Genomic DNA, 17329 nt, shown 5'->3' with positions numbered 1-17329 from the left:
CTCTTTATTATGATCTGTACAGACATAATAATCCTAATGCATTTGCTTTATCATAGCTTGTATTACTGATATAAAACAAGAACAACAAAAAAGTCCTAAGTGTTATTGCTTTTATGCAATAATAATAAAATCAAGCTAATTTCTGTTTTTTTTTAATCGCAGTTTAAACACAGCTTCTTAATTTAATGTCAATCTGTTTAATTCTTTGCATTGTACAAAAGAATTTACAAGGATTATTTTTAAAAGCTGTAAAGTAAAAAAAACAAAAAAAACCCCCAAAAGTTAAAGTGCATTTACAAAAATAGCTCAGTGTCAAGGAGATGATTACGATGTGTGAGTATCTACAGACCCTGCCCAGTTTCTAAAATTAGTTACCTATCGTTGCAATTAAGTTGTAGGTTATGTCTCAGCACGCTATCATTCATTAACAAGAAGCACATGAACACACTGCAAAGCTTGGACAGGATGGCCTCAAACACAGATTCAACAGGGTTTTCTGTGCTGTCACCGTCTCATCTGAGCTGAGGATAGAAAGAGAGCCCAATTTTATAATAATGAGTTTAGTCAAACATTCATAAAATAAAAATGCCTTGTGGTACTTACATTTCTACTGACTGTTTATGCCTCAGATTCATCATGCATCAAATCAGCTGCATTCTTCAAAAGCCATCGGTCCTTGTGTTGAGCGTGTCCAAATCCCTCATCGTAATTCCCCTTTCGTCTGAACAGTTGTTGGTAGTGAAATATGCAGTAGAACTCACCGTTTAAAGGCGCGTAACTGTACATGCTACAAATGAGCACAAAGTTTGTCAGTCATTGTTCAAAATAAAGAGTAGTGGGGATAGTTTTTGATTAACAGTAGATGTATACATCTTTTAGCTACTTATTAAACATATTCTGGCATATCTCCACTTTTCTAATAGTGGGAAACAGGTGGACCTAATCAATACATTCAATCAAATTAGCAAAATGTTATCTGCATCAGATATTGGTACAAATAAAATGTTTCAAAGATAAAATGTTTGGTGGTAAATGATAATGTTTAACTGCAAATGTCTATCTATCTATTCTAACAAGCTCTTATTTTGTGTTGTTTGCAGCCTTAACTTTGCTAGTTATTATCCTATAGCCTATATTTTATTTGTAACCATTTGCCAAGTGGTTAAGTTAGCTCTCAGCTCTGTGAATGCTGTCAGGAGATGAGAGAAGGGAAGTCTAAAAAAATATAATATTGTATATTTACAGTTTATGCATCAGAAGACATTTAATAAAACTACATTTCCCCGACATAGTTTTCAGAGATATGTGCACACAGTGCAGTTAAGATAACAAACACTGGAAATATGGGAAAGTCTGGGTGTTTGTTTCTTTTATTTTTTGCTTGCTTGTTTTTTTTAAATATTTTAATTTAGTAATACGTATTATATATGTTAGATACTTACATATCTAACATATCTACTTACAGTTATAAAGTTATAAAGCTGGAAAGTCATATGTGGACCAATATAAAGTAAAAAAAAAAAAAGCAGACAAGAGGAATCACTGATTAATGTTGCAGGCAATTTTTTTGTAGAAGTCCAACATCCCACCTTAATTTTTTCTTGCAATGTTTGCAGCAGAAGCACGCTTTGTGAAAAAAGTATTTGTCTGCAGTTATTTTTTCCATCTGATAGACTGGCTTTAGACATGCTGAGCACGTCTCTCGAGAAGCTGGTTGAAACTGAAGAAAAAAAAAACAAGACTGACCTTAGTGGAAATGTTTTTTTTTTTTTTGTTTTTTTTAAACCAAAAGCATTTATAGTAAACCAGAGTGAAATGAGAAGTGAAAATCAAATATATATTTTTACTTTGAAATGCAAATCAAAGACAATTTTTAAGATCAAAATAGATACAAAAGCTTAAATAAGAAAATAAAAAAAAAACTCATGAAGAAACAAAACAACAACAACAAAACTTTAAGCCTTATAATTGATCTCTTTTCATACACAGTCATATATGTGACAGCTTTCACATAACGAAAAGGTTAAACGCTGCCAATGTGCTCCTATTCGGGCACCAATTTATCAGTCTGATTGATTGGCAGCTTCACTTCTGGGTCTGTGGTGACCTGAATTGTAGATGGACTGATTACGACATGCCTTGCAGATGATGTCACTGTTTCTGGCTGAGTGTTGACCACAGTGGAGCTCTTGGAAGAGTAAAACTTTGTTCCGGATCCTTCGATCTTCTCATGTTTGTCGGTGACTGTTTTTGTTCCTGTGATACTGTTCCCGTCACAGTCTGTGTGAACCTCGAGCACGCTGACCTGTCGAGGACTAAGTGGGGTGGAGGTGGATTGTCTCTGACCTTCTTTTCGTGGGTCATTTCTGTTTTGAGCAGGGCTGTTGCATATCAGCGTCTTTGACGTCCGAAAAGTCTCCTCCAGCTTTTGGCTCTGCTGGCATGTCGGGCAGATCAAAGCTTCTGGTGGTGCCAGGTCGGTTTTATCTGTCTTTCTAGCTGCTGATTGGATAGTGATAAACGCAGGTGAAGATGGAGGACTCGACTGAGGTTTTCCAGAGGCTTCATCAGTGCTCGCATCTTGCCTAGCTGAATTAATTGTGTTTCCCTGCATGGTAGCACTTTTCAGTGACTTTGTTCTGCTTGACCCAATGCTAATTTTATTAACACCACCAGAGGATGGGGATCCTTGTACACCCCCAAAAGATTCTTTGAACAGACGTGATAAACCAGCAATATCTGAGTCAGATTTCAGTGTAGAGACGGAATAAAGTGCCTTCTTTATGGCTTCCTCTACATCGAGGATTCTGGCTAAAGTCTCCTCTTTAAGAGTCGTGATTTCCACACTCGCTCGCTCAAGATCTCCAAAAACGTGTGCCATCGATGACTTGTTTTCAGCGCTTTCTCTTGATACTGGCAACCTTTCGTCTTTGTTGTCAGCTCTGACCTTGTTTTGTTTCTTTTTGTCAGAGCTGACAACCCAATCGGGGACGTTCTCAAATACTCTCCTCAGAGACCTTACATCAACCTCACTTGTGTCTTTTTCAATTTCTTCAACTCTGCTCAGAAAGCTCTGCAGTTCCCGCTGTTTTCGTAAGTTGTCAAATATTTCCATTGCTGCTGGTATGTTCCCTCTCACGATCTCATCCATGTGAACTGACAGACGCTGTCGGCGCTCGTCGTCAGTCTCAGTTCGCCCTTTCTTTTCCCTCATCTCGACTTTGCTTTCTTGCTTCTTGATTTCTTTCTCATGCTTGTCTTGACTGTCAGTGGTTTCTCCACAGGTGTCACATGATTGATTGCTTGTAATTTCTACCACATCTGGATCCACATGTGCAAGAACAGACATTTCTTTATTTCCAGCCAGTGGTTTTAGATTTTTGATGTCTGGTTGGGGGATTTTCAGTCTTTTGGGCTTTACAGGGGCAGTCTTTGTCTTTTTACCTCCAAATTTCTCAAATGCATCATGGAAATCTATGTGACTTTCATCTGTTTCACTCGTATCACTTTTGGCTGCTAAATCCTGGGTTCTTTTCTCCTCCGCCTTGATATTCATCTGCTGTTGTCCAACAATAATATTCTTATCTATGTTATCAGTTTCTTTCTTACCACCTTGGATTTGATGTCTGACTTTAGTTTCCTGAGATATCCACATAGTCTCACCCAAAGGCTGATTTCTTTGATGACCTTGAACTGAATCAGATATTATGCATGTGCCACTTTTAAATTTAGTCAGGTCTTGCTCAGAATTATTTTGGGTTGACTCATTATTGCTTTGTTTCTCCTTCAGATGTTCTGGTTTAGGTGGAATGGCTGGTTTTGGACCAATAGGCTTTTTGCTTTTCTCTAAAACACGTCTTGTTGCTGGGTTACTCTGGGTTTTGTTTTGGTGTGGAGGCTCTGGATTTGCTCCAGTTGCCTCTTGTTTCACTGATATTTGACTTGCTTCAGTTTCAGTCACAGTGAAAAGCTCGTCAGCACTGGTCGTTTGAATAGACACCACATCCACGTGATGGGCTTTTTCTCTGTGAGGCTTTGAAGAGTTTCTGTATATCATAGCTGCTTTAAAATCTCCTCTTGTGACATTAACGTTAGATCTTTCTAAGGATTCCAAAGCTGCTTTAATTTTACCATGAAAAACAACTTCCTCATCCTCCTGTTGTGCAGGACTTGTTTCCAAACTTTGTGTAGTGACCATAGGAGTTTCTAAAGGTTGTTTCTGCGCCCCCCCTGCACCTTCCTGACCTTTGTTGCTGCATGATTCAGGAGCGTATGTTTCCTCAGGAGTAGCATCTTTGTGGATCCTCTCAATATTTTCGTGCTGGTAATCTGTTTTCTGTGCTGAGGTGAAGTTTTCTTGAGAAAATTCTACTCTTGAGCGTTTCACAGTATCTGCTGTAACCGAGGGAATGGGTTCCTCGGATGATTCCTGAATAATAGCTTTTTGTTTTTCTTGTGATGACTGATACAGTGCAGTTTGGAGGTTAGAGATCTCTTCATTCCCATCTACCACCTCGACTAACTGAGCTTCGTGGGCACCAAGTTCGTGATCTTGTTTCTCAAAATTTTGATAGGACTCCTGCGGCGCAACTTTGGGATAACATGCTTGCTCTTGTGCTTCATCAGTACATTCACTGCTTGCATTATTTTCCTGCACATGAGATAATACCCCAGAACTGCATTCTGTAGAAACATTTTGACCTGCGTATATATTTTTGTGTATCTTTTTCTTTGGTTGGTGTTGACTTGGGTCTCCAGAGAACATGCTTTTAAGTCTCTTTACATCCACGGGTACCCACTCAGCAGTTTCCTCCACTTGATCACTTTCCTTTTCATGAAGAACTTCCTGTCCAGCCATAGTGTGGTTTTCAGGGAGATCTTGAACTGCTTCCTCAGCCTGAAGACTTTTTAAATACTCAAAATCTCCCTTTTCAATGCAGCTTTTGAATAGTTTTACACTCCCCTTTACTTTCCCTTCAGGTGTTATTGATCTTGGGCATGTTTGCTCTTGAGAGAGTTCAAGTAGATCACCTTTGACTGACTTATTAGCAACTTTTGTTATTTCTTTATGGCCTGTTTTACTCATGTCACCCTTTTCCAGCTCTGATTGATCACATTCAGCACATTTTGGAGGGACAAAGCTCTTCACATCCTTCTCATTATGGTATTTGTAGAGGGAGTAAACAATGACTTTGGCACAGTTGTTGTCATCCTCTTGGATTACCACTCCTTTTCTCAGAGAGTTATCTTGATTGAGAATATCCTCAACAAGCTGAACCACACTGGCAGTTCTGAACTCTGTGTCCTTGTTCGCATTGAACTGATGCTGCTGAACAGGCGCCGTCACCGCTGTGGTCTCGATACCCCCTTTGATGTCCTCCTTTAGGTAAGTGACCTGAGGTTTTAGGTTTACCCGTGGTAGCAGCTGGAGTATGAAGTTTTGCGCACCGCCTTCAGCCACCTCGTCATGTTTTATCTCAGGCCCACTCTCTGATAGTGTAAACTTAGCTTTTTTAGCAATCATGGTCTCATTAACCTCAATGATAGAGCCAACCGATTGGATGACTCTAATCTGGTACAGGAAATTCAGCGTTTCCTTGATGTTCTCCACCATTGTCTCAATTTCATCCTCGTTCTGACGTCTAATTTTGTCAAATGGCATTGATTCAAAAAGATGGGTTCTGTTTTTAACATTGGTGGTGGTGTTGTCCTCACTTGCGCCACTATCGCTTATGATTTGAGTTTTTGATGTATGCACAACGGAGGGCTCTCTCTGTATGTTGGTGGAGATAAAGGGGTTGTTTTGAAAAAGAGCTGCCCTTGTTTTAATAATTTCATCATTCTTTTCCAAATCGGATAAGCTTATAGACTCCTCTTCAAAGAGTGCTTCCTCAGTGGAAAACTCATCGTTACATGAGAAGTTGTGTTTAGTTCTTTGACTGACATGAGGACATGGTTGTTCACGGGGCTCTATTGCTAAATCATTGCTTGTGCTTTCATTTTTTCTTTGTATACTCTCACTGCAAGCCATTTCAAATTGCTTTTTTTGTTTTTGGACTTCCTTTGTCTCATCCCCATTAATAGAAACCTTTCCCTGGAACGTTTTACCCAGATTTGGCCCAGACATGTTCACAGACTGACTCTCAAATATTCTTCTGGTAGCCTGAACGTCTATTCTGACCATCTCTTCCTCACACTCTCTGTCAGTGTCTGGACTAATACCAAGAGATTTTTCAGCTTCCATAACCTCTTTAGCACTTTCTGCATGAGGCGTTTCTTTTGTTTCCTCCAGAACAGCTAGCGTTTTACTAAAATCACATTGTTTCTCACTTCCCCCTGCCATGTGCATCTTGGGGGTGTAGTGAGACAATTTGTTACTCGAGCCACACTTCTCAAATATCAAGCGTTTCGAAAGGACCTCTCCCTCGTATCCGGTTACGTCAGCTGTCATCCTCTCTGAGCTCAAAACTTCAGCAAGCTCTTCATCCACAACATCATCCAGCATCTTCAGCTCTGGATGGGTGTGCTTCAGGAGACGCCTCAGTTCACATTTCTGCCTCTGTTGGTATAACATTTCTTTGGAAAGCTGGGGCGAAATAGGTTGAGGAGAATTTTTCCTACAGCTTTCTTCTAATTCTGGCTGATGTCTTGCTGAAGGAGGTAATGGTAAGTCCTCTTTCTTTTCTTGGACACTTGAGTCTTCTGACATCTTAGAAGAACAAAGGCATGTTTCTTACTGTTTCATCCATTCAGAGAAATTCATGCTCCAGAGCAGTCACACCTACTCACAGGAATGAGAGCCATGCCAGGTGATTTGTTTTCCTCATGCCAAGTGTTAGCTGGTTAGCTGAACTCCAAAGCAACCAGCAAGTACAACCACAAATGCAACCACAAAATGAGTAAAATTAAAGCGTGAGGAAGTCTGTGAAGGGAATCTGTTTCTTTATTTTGCAGGTAAGCAGCATATTTTGGATTTTTGAGCCAAAGGGAACACGATACTGCTCGCTGTGCAAATCCAGTGTGCACAGAACAATGTGCATCAATCACAACATCATGCAACACCACAGTGACATTGCACTTTACCTTGATTTGGTTTACTCTTTTCCCAGATTCACGTGACGCTTCTCGTTCCTGCAAAGAAATAATAAAAAAAAAATAAAATACATCAGCAATATTGTTTGGCTGCTGCCAGAAATTCCCTTATCAATAATTAATTTATGATATATTATTGTTATTAAGGACATATAGATAACAAACTTCAATGTGTAGCTGAAAATCTACACTATAAAGGCTGGTGGAATAAACCTTTAACTCTTTACTTTTATTGCCAAAAAATTATTTAGATTTTTTTTTTACCTTGCATAAAAATCTCTGAGATAATTCTTTCAGTGTGTAAACTTTAAACAAGTTTACTTTCTATAGTTAACGGTGAACTAAAAAGAAGGGGAGATGTAACGAGTAAGCTGACATGTACCAATTTTACAGGACTGTTTGCTGATTCCTTGGTTCCCGCTTTGGACAGATAGAGAGCTGATATTGCTTTCACCGAGACAGAAAGTTTCTCCTTGGTTTGGACGAAAGAGCTGTCTCTGAAGTCTGCAGCTGACCTCCTCTTTTCATCTGCAGAGACATCAGACACAGGAGCTTTAATGTTGAATTTTGTTATCGCTCTGTTTAGAAGTCAAACTGATCAGGGTTGTCTCGTAACATTTTCATCATCGACAGGCAGCCAGATTGGAAATACGTCGCGGCTCGTTTAACAACACACGGCTGACGTCTGTGTTATTAACAAACGGCTCGTGCTGTTTGTTAATAACACAGGTCCCAATTCGGGGTCCAGCACTTTCGAAACTGATATTTAACAGCTGTCATGTGGCCGAGTTATAAATGTACCACTTGTTGTGGAGCAGGAGAGATACCCGACTCTGCTGACACGCATACTAGTTAAAACAGGCAAGTCACTGCAACAACGGTTGACTAAGCATCGAAGTTCAAAGGTAAACAGACGTGTCTCAAAGCTGTTTATGAAAGTACAGATACTTTATGAAATCATGTGTCCACAAGCTGGAAAACACGGCAAAAAAGGCTCTGCGACCAAAGAAGAAGAAACATAAAACTCATTGCAGTATTTCAGTTATCTTGCAGTATTAGTTAACTAATATTACTAATAGCTACTAATATTTCCAGATTTGGGCAACTGTTAAAAATGTGAATAATAGCCATTAGTTTTCACCTTCTACCATACATACTGTATTAAGCTTCACGGGCTACTTTAAGAGCATGTGCCACTCCTTTCATTTAAAATACAAATCTCTACTCACAGAAGAAGAAATATTCCCAGTTCCTTCCTCCCTATCTTCTTGGTTTCTTCCAAACTTTAGTTGTCTGTTGGTTTGTGTCGTGTCATGGAGCCTCTGCCACTCGCTCCTTCTTTCTGTCCCATTCCTCTCCAGGAAACAGCTGACCCTTTCACCCTCCTGCACTTATTCTGGTCTTGTAGCACACCAGCTATTTCTGTCCGGTTGTGGAGTGGCTTACTATTCCTACACCAAGTTGAGTCATCCAAAGCTTTGACCGAACTCACTGAAGACAGCTCTACAAGGCATGTCTAACGTCTTTGTTTAATTTCTTTATGTTTTTGTGCCAGAGGATGTTTCTTTCAGAACAAATTTTTAAAAGAGCCACATATGTTTATTTTCTTTCTGATATTTTCATCTTAAGCTGAATCGTCTTCAGCAGTTTGTTATTTGACCCTGAATTTATAGAACCAAACCTATTCATCATAGTTCACTGTTTACTCATTACCTAAATCAAGGCGCAGTATTTCCCGGTTTTATCAGCTGGTCTTTTACCTGGAAGCTTGCACTTTGAAGCTCGCTGTAGCTGCTTTCATTATTGCAACGTGTAATTTATGACATGAACTCGCGTTGTTTGTTTATGTTGCTACTCACGTATCCCTAATCAAACTGTAAAAAGTTTTAATCTGAGCTCTGCTGATAACTACTCAATAAAGAGATACTCCTTTAATCTTAGAAAAGTGCAACTATTGTTCTGAATGCTTTAAAAAAAACATTCATTTTGTCAGTTTCTTTCACATGATAGTAGGCAGGGTAATATGATATATTCAGGCTGACACAGCCAAAGCTTTGCTGAGCTAGAAAGAAGATACTCACCAGCTTGAGATGCTGCAATTTTTTCAAAATCAATACCCCCTATTGTTCTTCTCCTCTCTGGCCAAGTCTGATTTAATACCTATAGAGAGAAACAATAAAACATCACTGCTGCTAAGTAAACTTATTGTGCATCATAGTTTCTATGTGTCAATACAGTTGCATGAAAAATCTAAGCATTACTAGAAAAAATATGCTATTATATGAATGAGAAAGAAGTAAAGATTCATTAGACCTAAGGCAGGTCAAGAAACACTGAAGTGTGTGATGGATGAGCCAATCTTTTGTGAAACAAGTGCTCAAAACGATGTTCAAAATTAATGATTTTTCTCACAAACAGCTGAAAACACCTTATTAACTGTTAAGCAAACGGGAAAATGAAGTGTTTTCAGTGTGTGGTAGTTATTGGCAAGGGAAACGCTGTGCAGCTAGGAGAGAGAATGGATTCCACCAAATATTGGGAAATTCTAAATGCATGTGTCTTTTTCTTCTTCTTCTTTTGGCTGCTCCTTTTAGGGTTCTCACCCTATCTCTAACATCTTTCTGCATCTCATCCTTCACTGCATCCATGAATCTTTGGTGGGGTCTTCTGCACATGTCCAAACCATCTCAGCCTTGTCTCCCTAACTTGTTTCCAAAATGCTTAACCTATCCACCTTGACCACTCCCAATGAAAGTCTTAGCATCTTCAGTTTTGCCAGCTCCAGTTTTTTTCCCACTACCACTCTGTAAACCTTCTTTTCCACTCTTGCTACTATCTTTCTGTCACAAATGACCCCTGCCACTCATCTCCACACAAAAGATCACCCCAAAAGTTCCAGCTTCAGTTTCTTAAAGTATTTAGCGGCAGCATAATACTGAAAGTGAAAAGGTGGTGGTGTGAAATACTTCAAGATGACTGAAGCTGGAATTTCTGGAGCAAAATCAATGAAAGCCTTGTTTATGCATCTTTGCACTTCAAGAAAGAAGAAAGGAATATTTGCTGTATTTACAAATATATAAAAAACCCTGATATTTTTCACATATGCTTTCATCGGTAAATATTAAAATTTTTTACCCTTTTAAACTAACTGTGGGTCTATTAGGGAATCTTAAAGTAATAATGAGGTTGTATTTACCTTTCGAGTCACACGATCATCCTTCACATCAGTTTTATCAGTGCATGTTTCCGTTTCCTGTTCCTCCGCAGCGATCTGTACATCCTCAACCTCTCCGTTCATCTTTGACACGTCTGTCGTGTAACTTGATGTGAAGTCTGCAGCTCTAAGGCTGGTCTTTGCGTTGTTTTTAAGAGAGGCCTTTGACTCAAACAGAGCTCTCAAGGCCTCTATGGACCCTGTGCTGCTTTTAAGGCTGCTCATTGATTTGCTGCGGGTCAAATTGGTTTTGGCTCGAGACTTTTCCTTCTCACTGTTTTTCCTCATCAGAGACTCCAGATGAGTCTCTTTACTTTCCGGTCGAGATGGCGTCATCTGAAAAGGATACACACGGGAGGGAAGTGTGTGTAAATCCAGCTGCAGTGATTATTCTTTTTCCTGCCATGCCATTGATGCTTTTCATTAATTGGACAAACAGCTAAAAAATCAGAAGTTACCTCCTTTAGCACCTGGTTTGGCTTTCTGTCATCATTATCTACTGAGGGTCCTCGAATGGATTTGTTCCCTTTCACAGCAGTTTGATATCTGTCACAAACACAAACACCACATTAATGATTTGATGTCACTAATGACCTACATGTAGATTAGAGGGGTGCACAGATACAGAGAGACTGATGCTTTTTTTTTTTTTTTTACCTGGCCACTAATTGGGACACTGACGTCGTCTTGTCCCGCAGCCCCGCATCCGTCCAGACTGGCTTGTCACATGACGAGCTGAGGCTCTTCAGCGATTGGGTACGCCTAATATTGCTCTTCCATTCCATGATCAGGTCACGGGTGCACGCAGTTTGGATAAATCGCCTAGAATACATGACACATAATCAATAACATTTGATTATGTTTACATTTCAAGTCCCATAACAAGCATTTATCTTCACTTCATTCAGCTCCGCTAACTCACAGGTATGAAATGCCTTGACATTAATAATGCATAGCTCTCAGGGAGTGAAAGAGAAGGATTTGGATGTGTGCCTTTCAATTTAACAGCGATGCAGAGTGCAGCAACTGCTCGATGTAAAGACACGAACTCGAGTTTGATGAAAGCGAGATGACGGTGTAAGTAAAGGACGTTTTGAGAAGAATAGTTACCTTACAGATGTCGGTCAGTGTCTGCTCTCTGAGAAAATCAAAACACTTCCGCAGCATCACAAGACCTGCACACGGTATAAAGGCTCTGCGAGCAAAGTCCTCTTTCTTCCTCATTACCTTCGACTGTAAAATGTTCGATGAGTAGCAAACAGGGTGTACTCTAAATCCACTGACGTTATAAATTAGGAAAACATTTATCCTGCAATCCTCATTTTGCTCTACCGTGTATCAAACAGCTATTGCATTGTGTTGTGGCTCCTGCGCTCTCAGGGGAATCATTGATGTTGGATTTCAGATTAGCCCTCTGATGTAATTGTGTGATCTTTGAGCAGCAGTACACTCTCTATTAAGTAAAAATTAGATGTACTTTATTGATCCTGAGGGCGCCTGGGCCATTACAGCAGCAATGTGGACAAAGGAGAAGCATGTAGAAGGCATTATTAAATCAAAGGAATTATGATGATACCCATCTTGCATGCTGACAGAGCGACCTGGTTACAGATTTACAGATTTATCGCTATGTGAGAGTAGTAGCAGTAGTATTGTGACTGTCCAAAGTTTGCACTGTTGTGTTCAAGCGAAATTTTCCTAAGCAAAATAGAGAATCAGGAAGGAAGAACAATAAGTTAGATACAAAAAAACAAACAAAAATTCACATATGTGCAGAATTCCCAACGTTAACACACCATTAAAGCAGTTTGGCTGTTCGTGGAAACGGCTCATTATGAGGTTATGAGGCCCTTATACTTTAACTGTGAATAGTTATGCTTGTTGAAGACAGGCCAGTGTGTAGATGTGAATGTATGCAAATCAGTGTAGATCCGAAGTGGGCCAGACTAGTGAAATTCCCCCTTTCTGTCACTGTAAGCAAGTTTAATGCATTTAATCCCCGAAGTGCATTCTCAACTTAGTTTTTCAAGAATTGCTCTTGTAGTAAAGGAAATAAGTCTTTGAGCACTACGCTTGGAAATGTAAGAAATACACGTGTAGCTCATTGATCAGACTGGCGTATATTTCTAAAACATGTTTGTGTTAATTCACAAAAAGATTTTTTTTTGTAGATAGTGAAGGAAAGGGAAGTTTTCTGTCATTTAGTTATCTATTAATTACTGTGGTGTCGTATGAATGGCCAGGTAGAGATGTTTAAAAACTGTAAAGCTGCAAAAATACAGTAAAAAATTCCAAAGTTGATCCAAAGCCATCCAGTGGGCCAGATTGGAGTCTTTGCCAGGGTCAGTTCTGGCCCCCAGGCCTTATGTTTGACACCCCTGATTTAAATAATTTTAAGGAACTTTTTCAGCATTTACAACATTGTCATTTTTTAAAATATTATTTATAAAATAATTTATAAAAAGTCATTAGCTTTGTAAAAACCTCTTTGGAGGCCCCATTTACAAGGCTCTTATTTTAAATCAGATTCCAAGTTGCTGACTTTCCTTTGGTTTTAGGAAGCCAAGGGAGGAGCAAGTGTTGAGTAAATGTGTCTCCACCCAAGAATTCCAAGAGCTCCTGACCCCAAAGTGTCAAATGAGAGAAGGAGGAAGATCTAGTTCCTCACAATCTTGCTGACAGCATCAATACTAACACAGGACCCCCCAACCAGAATTCACTGCCACACGCTGCATTATAATGTCTGTGAAATGTGTACGCAGACTGCCGGCCTGTGAATAAAGCCCATATAAACCACTGCTGGCTTTTCCTACAGCCATAGCCACAGTGCGTATGCAGACACAGCAACTCCCCACCCCCCTTATGTTAAATAATGCGCAATTTTTGATAACTGTGCCATCTTATGGTGAGATATATTTACTGCAGTAAATCCATACAGGTTAAGTAATGTGTTTAAAGCTGCATTTAAGGTATTGATTTTTTTTGGCCACTTGGGGGCAGTGAAACAACCTGAACATTTACATATTATGGCTAATTTATTGTTTGCTGTTTTTCTGTATTTTTGTGACTCTGCGCTGTGAAACACAGAGCAGTTACATTTTCCGTCCACCTATATAGTTAAAATATACACGAATTGCTTTGATTCTTAAGGTAATCTGACTGCAGACACGTCTTTTTAAAAAATTACCTTAATTGTATTGAATTAAGATCTCCCCAGTGTGTAAAATCTAATTTGAATGTGGTGGTATTTAGATTCTTACCCGATCTGAACACATTTTTCGTGTGTCTTTTTTAATTAATTAAGTAAATAAATTATTGATTTATTACCTCCATTTCACCAAGTAGATGTTATAGACAATGGAAGCTTTTGTCAGAGCGCACAATTCATATTCCCCCTCTTTAGTCTTGCTTTCTGCTAATCAGTCTTCAAACAAAGAGAGAGCAACAGCAGCAGCACACACCCCTGGGGCAAAACTGTGAGAATCAGCCTGGCTGTCTCTCCCCCCTCGCCCTCCCCCCTCTGACTACAGCCCTCATCCCTCCCATCTAAAACCCACTCCTGTCTCTGAGGCACCAGGGAGATGAAAGGGAATATGCAATGCGCCGCCTTTGACTGCGAACTGTGCGGCGTTATTAGGGGAAGTTTACTGGCCTTGTCTGCGTTTTAAACACACTTGCTTACATCAGGCAAGTGTTTACAGGGAGGTTCTGTGGTTGATTGGTTGGTGGGACCCTTATAATACATGCAGATTACACTCCGTGTCTGATCCGGGGCTGCAGAGAGCACCAGCAGACGCACACTGGTCTCTCTCTTACTTACTGTCCTTTCTCACTGTGCACAAGCAACTAGGAGAAGAAGCTCGGCCATATTTCAACCCGATAACATTTGTAGACCAGCAGAGGGCGCAAAAGACCACCGAGAGGCACAGCTGTGTATGTTTCTCAACCACATTCGGGTTATGTGGGAACATTACAGTGAGGCTATTCAAGGCCAAACTAGGTTATTGCAGTGCACCAAAATAACTCACAACATACAGCAGCGAGAACAGACAGCAGAGAGCTGTGGAAGTTAAGGTCAGCGCTGCTCAATAAATTACGTCGTGCATGAAAGTATTTAAAATAAATAAATAAAAATCCCAGACAGTGAAATTCATTTAGATGCAGGGTAACTCTTCGTGTACCAGACAAATACTCCCCTAGTCAGGCGTTACCTCACTTAAACCTGCTGCAGTCGTGAATTTCTGATGGGCCCTGTCTGCATCACAGAGGAGCCAGACTGTGGCTCTGTGGTGTTTGCTCAGAGGCTCATGCACGAGAGTGACACACGCGTGCGCGCGCAAAGACACATCACGCACCTCATATGGCCAGCTGTCATGAGTTTGCCTGAAATGGATAATATGCATGCATTGTGACACAGCGTGTGTGCGTGACTCAGTACTGGCCTGTGTGCGTGTGTGTGTATGTGAGTCATGCTGCCGCTACTAGTGATACTGCCCAACATGTAATTGAGGTAATCTAGCTGCTGTTCATTCAGAGTATTCATGACATATGTGAAAAAAAAAAACAGGCTTAAAAGATTAATTATTAATCATTAAAAATTAAGCAAGTAATTATTGTTACCACAATCTTCTGCTAAGCAGTGTGCTGCACCTTGGCTTATTTCTTTAAACACACATTCTTTCAGATCATTTTTTGGCACATGTTGGGATATCTTATTTATTCAACAGTCATTTCTTGGCCAGATCACTTTGATGCCAGTAGGAAGCCCAATTAGTTAAAAAAAAAAAGAAGTCCCATCTGTAGTTTAGATCTCAGTCTTCCTTTTAGATTCAGACCACCCTTGAAGAGGCTGAAACAGACAGCTACAAAGAGAGGTAACTTTAGTTTGCTGGTTTTTCTCTCGTGGTCAAACTTTGATGCTGTGTTATTTTGGTAGTTTTACATTTTCCGTGGCTTTCGTGTTTAACTTGTTTGTTCTGGCTTTTAGGCTAAAGGTGACTGCGTCGGGCTATATGAGTGCATTTATTCTGTGCAGTATGCAATCGAAAGTCTCTGGATTAAATGTAGTAAATGCGACACATTCAGATGTGTAACGGGCCTTAAAAAGAAATCACTTTGATTTCTTTTTTTTTCATCTTAATCTCATGCAATAACTTAGTTTGCTCAGTGTGTTACTGGCTTTCTTAATATTCAGACATTTGAGACAGAAATCCAACATTTCTAACGAGCTATACAGCACAGATTTTTCAGCATCTTTGAAACACATCTGCTCCGCCGCAATATGCATTCTTGTGCGTTCATCTGTTCTTCATGATGTGTTTTTGACGTAAGAGCAAATGTTCTGTGTGTGCATCCAAAACAGAAGTATTCACACAGAGAAAGAGAGAGCAGACGATGGTTTCCGGATCGTGCTGCCAAATGTGTAAAAGACGTGGAGGATGCACTGTGTGATGATTTGGCTAAAAAATAAGAAATGCAAGATTCATTATATATACTGACATGACACTTCTAATCTAATGTTTCACGTATAGTGCTGTCAACCTTTAATAAATGAGATTAGTCATTGATCCAAAATGCTGCAGAGAGAGTAGTGTCAGGGACTAGAAAGGGAGAGCACATTTCTCCCATACTGGCTTCTCTTCATTGGCGCCCTGTTAAATAAGAATCAAATGTAAAATCCTTCGCCTCACATACAAGGTCCTCAATAATCAGACCCCATCTTATCTTAAAGACTTCGTAGTACCATATCGACCCAATAAAGCACTTTGCTATCAGACTGCGAGCTTACTTGTGGTTCCTAGAGTATTTAAAAGTAGAATGGGTGGCAGAGCCTTCAGCTGTTAGGCCCCTCTTCTGTGGAACTGGCTCCCAGTTTGGATTCGGGAGACAGACACCCTTTCTACTTTTAAGAATAGACTTAAAACTTTCCCTTTTGATAAAGCATATCATTACGGCTAGATTAGGTGAACCTGAACCCTCCCTAAGTTATGCTGCAATAGGCTTAGGCAGTTGGGGGCTTTCCGTTTCTTGTTCACTCACTATATGTTTACACCCTCTCTGCATTCAATCATTAGTTATTATTAATCTCTGGCTGTCTTCCACAGCATTTCTTTTGTTCTGTCTTCTTCACCTCACCCCCAACCTGTCATGGTAGATTGTTTTCCTCCCTGAGCCTGGTTCTTCTGGAGGATTCTTCCTGTTTAAAGGAAGTTTTTCCTTCCCACTGTCGTCAAGTGCTTGCTCTTATGGGGTCCTTTGATTGTTGGGCTTTTCTCTGAATTATTTTGTCTCTGCCTTACAATATAAAACAAATATAACTGACCTTATTCTGCCGATTCATGTACATGACTAATTGTGCACTCTGGATCGTTTTCTTGGGCCTGTGAAAGCACAGGTAGAAAAGTCACACAAGCACAAAAATGACTTTTTCCCCCCTTTTACACTGATCACATATTCATAAGCAGCATCAACACCTGACAATTAGGTTTCGTCTTTCATTTTTTGAGTTGATTGATAGTGAAACTTAACCTACTGCAGTTTGCAAAGTTGTTGCCACAGACAGGTTTACGCTGAAGAATGAGCGGAGTGTTGAAAACACTACAGCGGAACTGATTTGTCAGAGTTTCGTGGAATATATGCACTCAACATATAATGAAATTTATATGCTGGAAACATATTAGAAGACAAAGCATCATGAAAAGAACTTTATAATATTAATGTCTGTGTCAGTAATAAGAAATTCCCTCTATAGATTATGTCAAGTGCTTTTGTGATGTTTTGATTCCACATTTGAGCATCTTTGTCAGTTTGTCTGCCACTGACTAGTTCCTTCATTCTTCTCTCAGCAAAGAAAGTGAGGGGGAGGAAGAGAGAGGGACGGCAGGAGAAAGAATGAAAGAAGCAAGATAAAGGTGTATATATTTATTCTTCAGCTGAGTCACAAATCAAAGGGAGAGCTGGAGAGGAGCCGAGGCTTAAAAGAAATCTTATTTTAATGCAAGTGGAAGCATCAATACCGATCTG

General features: G+C 39.9%; 1 protein-coding gene across 1 annotated transcript; it reads right to left on the bottom strand.

Annotated features, from left to right (window-relative positions):
• Nucleotides 1-2044: 2044 nt before the first annotated feature.
• On the bottom strand, nt 2045-11091 carry LOC134634143 (xin actin-binding repeat-containing protein 1). Its single transcript, XM_063483207.1, has 10 exons — nt 10964-11091; nt 10765-10852; nt 10289-10642; nt 9174-9252; nt 7475-7620; nt 7048-7131; nt 6134-6709; nt 5032-6088; nt 4784-4974; nt 2045-4651 (listed from the first exon to the last, which is right to left on the bottom strand). Exons 1-10 carry the CDS (start codon nt 11089-11091, stop codon nt 2045-2047), a joined length of 5310 nt encoding a protein of 1769 aa, XP_063339277.1.
• Nucleotides 11092-17329: the final 6238 nt, after the last annotated feature.

Source organism: Pelmatolapia mariae, linkage group LG9 (genome assembly GCF_036321145.2).
Source record: "Pelmatolapia mariae isolate MD_Pm_ZW linkage group LG9, Pm_UMD_F_2, whole genome shotgun sequence".
NCBI lineage: Eukaryota > Metazoa > Chordata > Actinopteri > Cichliformes > Cichlidae > Pelmatolapia > Pelmatolapia mariae.
Note: the sequence above shows the minus strand (reverse complement) of the source record. Positions and strands in the feature narration are given on the sequence as shown.

Excerpts from the sequence above, each read along its gene's own strand:
- LOC134634143 (XM_063483207.1), bottom strand. The coding sequence starts at position 11,091 with ATGGAATGGAAGAGCAATATTAGGCGTACCCAATCGCTGAAGAGCCTC. Across the intron at positions 7,132-7,474 it reads CAAACAGTCCTGTAAAATTG|GAACGAGAAGCGTCACGTGA; the intron begins GTACATGTCAGC and ends ATTTCTTTGCAG. Across the intron at positions 4,975-5,031 it reads TGCTAATAAGTCAGTCAAAG|GGAAAGTAAAGGGGAGTGTA; the intron begins GTGATCTACTTG and ends TAACACCTGAAG.